Source organism: Saccopteryx leptura, chromosome 2, assembly GCF_036850995.1.
Source record: "Saccopteryx leptura isolate mSacLep1 chromosome 2, mSacLep1_pri_phased_curated, whole genome shotgun sequence".
Taxonomy (NCBI): Eukaryota; Metazoa; Chordata; class Mammalia; order Chiroptera; family Emballonuridae; genus Saccopteryx; species Saccopteryx leptura.
Window position 1 is genome coordinate 252,781,704 of NC_089504.1, and position 7,756 is coordinate 252,789,459.

General features: G+C 57.4%; 1 protein-coding gene across 2 annotated transcripts; it reads left to right on the top strand.

The window, feature by feature from the left end:
- Positions 1 to 933: 933 nt before the first annotated feature.
- RGS4 (regulator of G protein signaling 4) lies at positions 934 to 7,512 on the top strand. Of its 2 annotated transcripts, XM_066371365.1 has the most exons (5): positions 934 to 1,086; positions 3,855 to 3,959; positions 4,315 to 4,376; positions 4,863 to 5,029; positions 5,402 to 7,512. In XM_066371365.1, exons 1-5 carry the CDS (start codon positions 1,043 to 1,045, stop codon positions 5,639 to 5,641), a joined length of 618 nt encoding a protein of 205 aa, XP_066227462.1. In that variant the 5' UTR covers positions 934 to 1,042; the 3' UTR covers positions 5,642 to 7,512. The 2 variants fall into 2 exon arrangements, with proteins under 2 accessions (XP_066227462.1, XP_066227463.1); XM_066371366.1 differs by lacking the exon at positions 4,863 to 5,029 and having other exon boundaries at positions 5,402 to 5,614.
- Positions 7,513 to 7,756: the final 244 nt, after the last annotated feature.

A 7,756-nucleotide genomic window follows, 5' to 3' on the forward strand; every position in this document is an offset into this window, starting at 1 on the left:
CCTTGGGGCTGCGGCTGCCGGTCGGTTATTTGAAGTAATCCGTCTGCCACACTGTGCACAAAGGACACCGACTGTCCAGGTGCCCAGAAGCACCTGTCGGGTCGAGCAGACATAGGTTCATCCCGGGGGCTGGTAACATGCAAGACAGACCTCGTACTTTTCTCCCCCTTCTCTTTCTCTTTCTTGGTATTTTGAAATCTGGACACTTAGAACAACTAAGACACAATAGGCTGTAGGTCCACTTGCAAATAAGAAAGGGTGTCTGGATTTGTTTATCCCCCCACCCCTACCCCCACGTCCTTGGGCTGTGTGTTGCAGTTTTCTGCGGGGGGCAGAGACGGGTTGTCATGGCCGGGCTGAATTCTGTACTGGGTGAGATTCTGGGGACCTGTCCTCCTTGTCCAGCCCTCTGGCTGCCCCTTCCAGCCCCATGTGGCCATGACCATGACTACCGTGAGGCCACCTCTGCAGCCCTGGCCTGGACACAGTGGGGGGCGGGGAGAGCTGGGACCCTGAGACCCACTGTCTCTCATCCACAAAATAAAAGGCCATGTGGTGGGAGTGGGTTCCCCAACTAAAGCCAGAAGCTGCTGCTGGGGCCTCTCCCTCTCGGAGGCCACTGGCCTTGATGTTGTTTATAGAGAAAAATAAGTAAACAGCATGTTTGTAGCACGGTGAGTCCCCACCCCACCCCCCATTCCTTTTCTAGAAATTCAGAGGCGTCGGTGGAGACGCAGAGATTATTTTCTGTGTGTCTGCTTTGCAAGAGGCTTTTCTGTGTGCCCTACAAGACTGGTTCCGCCTCCTTATCTCTGCGGAGGCTGCAGAGACTGGAGGGGGGTGTGTGGTTACAGTGCCGCTGATTGGCCGCCTGGTGCTGGCCGGGCTTTAAAAGGGACCAGCAGGCTGGGAGAGCGCCCAGAATCCTGACAGCATCCTCAGGGCAGAAGAGGCCCCAGCCCTCCACACAGCCGCACAGCCACACAGCTGCACAGCCGCCTTCTTCCTCCCCGGGAACCCGACCCCTTACCCCGCTGCAAAGATGTGCAAAGGTCTCGCGGGGTTGCCTGCTTCGTGCTTGAAGAGGTAAGATGACCTTCAGCCCTTGCCCTGTTCCACGTGGGTTGTTTACACAGCCTTCGTCCTAAGCCACTTCTTTAAAGAAGTGGTCAGCAGAGTCCCTGTGGTCAGTAGAGCGCCCCCCCCAGCCTTCCTGCGGATGCACCAGAGATGGTGACAGACGAAGCGTGTGCTCCCCCCCCCCCCACCCGGCTTTAGTAATGCTGTGTTGCTGAGTTTGACCTTGGTTCTGAGGACTGTTGTGATCCTCTGACCAAGTCAGCTCCCGACAAGAACCAAGGGAGGTTTGGGGCGCCTGACGTGGCCTGTTGTATCTCAGCCGCGGGCAGTGTTGTCTCTGAGCATCGCTGGGGCACTCAGACTCCCACACCGGGCTGGCTCTTGGACAGCAGACACACACTAGGTCTTGTTCAGGGGAAGACACCCCAGCATGAGGTCTGGCCACCTCCCCAGAAAGGCACCGCGCTTCTGTACGGGGCTGGGGCTGAGTATCTGCCAGGGGCTGTATTCCTCTAAGCAAAGGTTACCATAAAATGTGAGCTCCGGAACTAGGACCTCCCTCCCTCCATCTCTGCCCCTCCATTCAGTTCTTGAAGTGCCTTTTAAAAAATATTAATTTATTGATTTTAGAGACAGAGAAAGGGAGAGAGAGAGAGAGAGAGAGAGAGAAAGAGAGAGAGAGAGAGGCACCAATTTGTTGTGCCACTTGTTTATGCATTCATTGGTTGATTCCTGTATGTGCTCTGACCAGGGATGGAACCCACAACCTTGATGCATAAGGATGATGCTCCAACCCACTGAGCTACCCAGCCAGGGCCTTGACATGTCTTGTATAGGTGCTGATTGAGAAGTATTGGTCATCATACATCGGTTAAGGGCTCTGTGGAAGGTCTCAGCCTAAACACATTGTTTTATCATGTCCTGTGTTTTGATGAAAAAGCAAAAGATATGCAGTTACTCATATGTCTTTGGCTTTAAAAAAACAAAGATATAAATAACTGCTTTCAGAGAATGCTGTATTAGCCGGCTGGAACAAAATAAAACACATGTGTGGGACACTGTCTGACCTCACAGAGAGAGGCAGGAAGCCAGCCCCATAGGTGAACAACCCTCACCGCATTTCCATGCGAATAGAAATCACCTTGCATTGCAAGGTGAAAATCTCCCGGACAGTGTCCTGTGCACTCCCGAGATGCTCACCTCTGGGCACCCAGGAGCAGGACCAATGTTCCCCGTCCACATTCCCTCCTGGCCATTCTGACATGAAGCAGGAGGGTCTGGCGGAAAGTGAAATCAGTGACCACACTATCAGCAGTGTCCTGGACCCGGTGGACCAAGGACCCCAAGCTTTAGTGAACTCCCATGGAATATCAAGTGTGCAAAGTGCAAGAGTGGGAGGACGTGGTGTCCTGGTGAATGTTTTGGGAGGCAGATGAGAGAACTGCATTACAGCTGTCCCTTTAAGGGGCAAACCTTGGGGCAGGGGCGAACCCCATGCCACAGAGCGAGGTGCTGGTCTCTGTCCTCCCCGGGGAGCCACAGACCAACCTCGTCCAGCACCTTTATTCCGGCACCTGTGCCTGAGGCACAAGGTCACATGGGTGAGGGTGCAGGGGACAGAGTGCAGAGCAAACCCAGCCGTCCTGACTCCTCCAGTGACCTCTGACGTCCTCATGGCTTTGATTCTCTTGGTTGTATGGTGCTGTCAGGACTGGGTTGGTCAGCACCTGTCAGAGCTCCGCCAGGCTGGTCTGGCCGAATACAGTCCACGACCTTAGCATTCCCCTGGCCCTCACGATGACATCTTCTGTCCTTACGGAGGAGTTTGCACCCTCCGACCAGGTGGGGAAGCAGAGGAGGGAGATGCTGTCTCCAGGGCAGCGTCTGGGGGAAGTGTGTGCAGGCACGCCGCGGCGGACACAGGACAGCCCTCCCGAAATCACTGTCTCTCTGTCCCCGTGGCTCCGTCTGTGTTCCTCCCTCTGAGGAGGAACATATGAGCCGGTCACTTCTTTTCAAATGACGTCCCTCTTTTAACGCTAGTTCTGGCCGAGCAAAGGAGTCATTGCCAAAGAGGGAAGAGATAGCCGGAAGGTCCCCGTGTCTGAGTCCCACGTCCTGTGCCTCCCGGCCACCTCACTGAACAGCCCGAGCCCCAGCGATGACCCTCGGGCCTCTCCCTGGTGACTAGAGTCTCCAATGCCCCCGGCTGTCCATGCCCTGACAGTGCAGTAGCAGGAAGGAAAGCAGTAGGGCTCAGGCGCAGGCCAGAGGAGAGGGGTCTGCAGGGTCCACTATCTCACTCTCAGCCCTCTGCAGGGGCCCCACACCTGGCATAGGTCGCTGGCCCACCTCCTAGGAGGCTGGGATGACAGGCAACCTTCCCCAGGGGTCACTGGGTCCCCAGGCTAGCCGCCAGCAGTGGCAGTAGCGACCACTGTCCAGCAGGTGGCAGCACAGGAAGGTGCCTGCCTCAGTCCTACAGTAAATGCCTGGCGATCAGCCCCATTGTCACCGAGCAGCTGTTGAAGACCCCGGACCCGGTTTCCTGGGTGGGAACCACAGCTGCCCAGGAGAGGGTGCCGGCAGTGGGGGCGGGCGGCAGGGTCAGCCTCCCCGTGGCGTTTGTCCTGAGATTTCGGGCACCTCAAGCTCTGCTTCCCAGACGGACAGGCTCTGGCTGGTTCTGGTGACCGGCCCCTGCAGCCAGGGCATCTTTTACAGAGAGCTGACCACCGCTGTTCTCTGTCTGCCCCCCGCCCCTTTCTCTGCAGTGCAAAAGACATGAAGCACCGTCTGGGGGCGCTCCTGCAGAAGTCGGACTCCTGCGAGCACAGCGGCTCCCATGCCAGGAAGGACAGGCTGGTCGCCTGTCAGAGGTGAGCAAGGGCAGGTGCCACGGCGGGGGAGTGGGTGGGGGTGGTGGTGTGCTGAGTCCTGTGCGTGAGGCCTGCACGGTTTTGCACACCGCGCCATCCCTGTGCATTCAAACTAGAAACAGAAGAGAGAGAAAGATGGGGGACAGTGACACAGGGCGGTTCTGGGTGGGGTTAGGGGGAGTTACTGCCGGCCAGGCTGGACTTGGAGAAGACAGCTTCCGTCTCCACGGGGACCACCCTCCATCTGATAATGTCCCTGCGTGGGTGGGGGGAGGTGGTCCTCGTCAGCAGTCTGGGGTCTGGGATGTCTTCCCTTGGTCTTGGATTGAGGCGTTCAAACCGTTCTTTTCTCCAGGGTGAGTCCAGAGGAAGTCAAAAAGTGGGCTGAATCCTTGGAAAACCTCATCAGCCATGAATGTAAGTCTGTCCCGCCCCCGCCTCCCGTCAACCCTCACTCCCGGGGCCAGGGTCAGGGCGTCCTAAACACACACATTGTCTCCCACTGAGCATGCGGACTGGCTCCCACACTCAGGAGAGCCGGCCGTCAGACGAGTGACCGGGCCCTCACACTCAGTCACCCACAGTGGGAGCTTCATGCAGAAACCGTGGAGGGAAAGGGTAGAGGGAAAAATTCCAGATACTGAGATTTTATTTTGCAGAATCAACCTCAGTTTCTCTTTCCCAAACCCACCCACTGACGCATAGTGTATATCTGGAACCCCGTAGATACAGACATAGGTTAGGGCTTCTGGACCCCAAGTGACCTCCCAAAAAGGGGGGGTGTGGGGGATTGTGTGAACCCTGCCTTATTCCCTCGAGCACCTGGGCTGATCCGAAACCCAGCACCTGGTGGGGGTGGGCATCCAGGGTGACGACAGCGCACTTCTGTCCCCTCCCTCCCAGGCGGGCTGGCAGCGTTCAGAGCTTTCCTGAAGTTCGAGTACAGTGAGGAGAACATCGACTTCTGGATCAGCTGTGAAGAATACAAGAAAATCAAGTCACCCTCAAAACTGGGTCCCAAGGCCAAGAGGATCTATGATGAGTTCATCTCGGTCCAGGCCACCAAGGAGGTGGGTCCACACGGCATCAAACCCCCGGGTCTTAGCGAGGTTTCTGAGAGGTGGCACTCAGTGGCTTGGTCCTTCTGGTCACTGAGTCAAGAAAAAGATAAAGCAAGGGGGCAAGGGGCCCAGATAGCTATTAGAACCATGATTAGAACCATGACCACATGAAATCAATCAGTTGAGGAAAAAGAAAGCCCTCTTGCCCGGGCGATGTAGGTGAGTTTTCTGACGCATCTCCCCAGTTTGTGAGAAAGAACAGAAAACAGGGCGCTGCCCAGTGGCTCACGTGCACCAGGGTGGAGCCCCGGGTCCTTCCTCACCCCCCGCCCCTGGGGCTCAGGGTGCCTGTCTCACGGAGCCTGACCTCTGCCTCCCCAGGTCAACCTGGACTCCTGCACCAGGGAGGAGACCAGCCGGAATGTGCTGGCACCCACAGCCACCTGCTTTGACGAGGCCCAGAGGAAGATCTTCCACCTGATGGAGAAGGACTCCTACCGCCGCTTCCTCAAGTCCCCCTTCTACCTCGACTTGTCCAGCCCTTCCGGCTGCGGGTCCGAGAAGCAGAAAGGAGCCAAGCACCCCGTAGACTGCACCTCCCTGGTCCGCCAGAGCGCCTAATCTTCCCGGGGCGGTGGCAGCCGGCCGGGAAGGCCCAGACTCTGTGCCTGACGCACCCGAGGCCCGGCGCTGGCCTGCGGGCAGCAGAGGCGTATCTACACCGTAGCCTAGCTCCCATGCTGCCCGCCACATGCCGCTCACTAGCGTTAGTGTCCGTGTCCATGCGTTCATCGGGACAAGCACGTCTGCTGGTCCATTTCCCCCTACGTTCATTCAGGGTGTCAGGCGAGCAAGTTTTCAAATGCCAGTCCGGATGGCCTGGGGTCTTTAGAGAGGGTGGAACTTCTCTCCGCCCAGAGTTTTGGCTTCAGGTCGGTTGGCCAGCTCGCTGGTGGGTCCACTTCACGTGACACACACGGGCTCATGGATTCTGTGAGCCGGTCCCTTCTCCAGACTTTAGGAGTCTAGATGAGGGGGATCTATTGTGGGTCCACGGGTATGTGTGGGGAAGTGCATGCACTCCCCCCCCCCCCACACACACATCTTCCTGTAGATGGGAAGACGCAGGTATGTACACACATGCGCAGTCTGATCCCTGGTCCTCATCCTGCGATGAAACAGGACATGCTGAACCAGACCCCCCTCCTCCGGTGCGGCTAACCTGGGGAAAGGGGCTCTGTCACATGATGGGGGTTTTGCTAGAAAAAACGGTCCAGGGCACGCAATGTCTGATTCAGCCATGACAACCTCTCCCCTCTGTCCCTGACGGGCAGTACTCTAAGGAGCGTGTGTCACGTGGAGTCTCGTCCTTGACTCTCGGGGCTGGGCTGGGCTGTGGTTACTGATGACATTACAGTCCCTGAGCTGCCAGCTGGCCTCTCCTTGTTGCCTGGGTGCTTGGTGCACGGTCCGCGGTCACCAGCCACCGGGTAGACATGGGGCTGGGCGGTAGGTAGGTGGTAGGCGGTGGGTCCCTGGACTGTGTGAGGGAACACGGCTCCACGTACTGTGAGAGACGCTGAGAAAAGGCACCGGGTTCGGAGGTCGGTCTCCACCTCCACCCTCCTCCTCTCTTGACTGAGATGCTCTTTTCATTTTGTGTTTTCCTGAGAACACAGTCGTCCGGCCAGGCTCCTCAGTTCCTGGCGACACTTGTGTGTCCGTTGGCTCTAGGCTATATGTCTGTGCTCCACACTGGCCCCTGGGGAAGATGATATTTTATAGGGAACAGGACTGCCTCCACAAGCCCCCGAAGTCACTCTTTTGAGCGGCATCCCCTTCCCTGCGTCCCACACTCCGGGCGGACAGGGCCGGGCGGGTCTCTCCCAGGCCCCAAGACGGGATGAGGGAGAAGGGACCCCAAAGAGGGATTTGTGGTCAGAACTACTGTCTGGGTCTTCTCAAGGCACAGAGATACTTGAAGATTCCTCACTTATTTATGATGTCGTTTTGTACATTTTTAAAATCACAGTGTTGTTTCATAACGGGAGGTGCGGGGTGTCGCCTGAGCGGCCCTTGAGTGGCCGGGAAGTCATGTTCCCCTCATTCTTTTCAAGCCACTGCCTGCAAAGCACCCATGGCCCCCCATGCATGAGCACTGTGTGCTTTCAAAGCCAAGAGACGGGGCCGCAACCTGAAGCCACTGCCGTGCGTGCCCCGCGCGCCCCATTGTATTAAAGACACGATGTCTCCGCTGTACCCTCCCTGTCCTCTGCCGGTCTTGCTTCCGTGTTCCCGGGCCCCTTGGAGGCGCCCCTGGCGTCTCTCCGACGTCCACGGTTCTGTCTCCTGGTGACTCCGGGATCCAAGTGTGTGACTGTTGTTAACATCTTGTCACGATGTTCAGGTTGCTGTGCCCGGGCTCACGGCCCACTGCCTCACCGAGAGGTCTGCGGGGTCATCCTGCGTTGGAAGTAAATTATTTTACGTAATGCGTTCTCTGGTGTGCTTTTCAATCGCGTGTTGCCGTTGCTCCATCCGCGTTTGAAGTAGAGAGAGGGCTGGGTGGAGGCCTGCGTCCCTGGGAGCCCCTCCCGGCCCGCCCGCATGTGCTGTTGCTCCTAAGGGCTCCGAGTGGGTGCGTCCCGGGAAACACACGCATCTGAAGAATGAGGTTGAAGCTACCTGCTTGTGAACTCATCGAGGACCCGCAGAGGGTGGGTGATTGCGGACAAG

What these genes read in the sequence shown, in the direction of transcription:
- RGS4 (XM_066371365.1), top strand. Translation starts at nt 1,043, where the DNA reads ATGTGCAAAGGTCTCGCGGGGTTGCCTGCTTCGTGCTTGAAGAG. An exon ending in AAACCTCATCAGCCATGAAT is followed by an intron (nt 4,377 to 4,862) that starts GTAAGTCTGTCC and finishes CCTCCCTCCCAG; the next exon opens with GCGGGCTGGCAGCGTTCAGA. An exon ending in CGGTCCAGGCCACCAAGGAG is followed by an intron (nt 5,030 to 5,401) that starts GTGGGTCCACAC and finishes CTGCCTCCCCAG; the next exon opens with GTCAACCTGGACTCCTGCAC.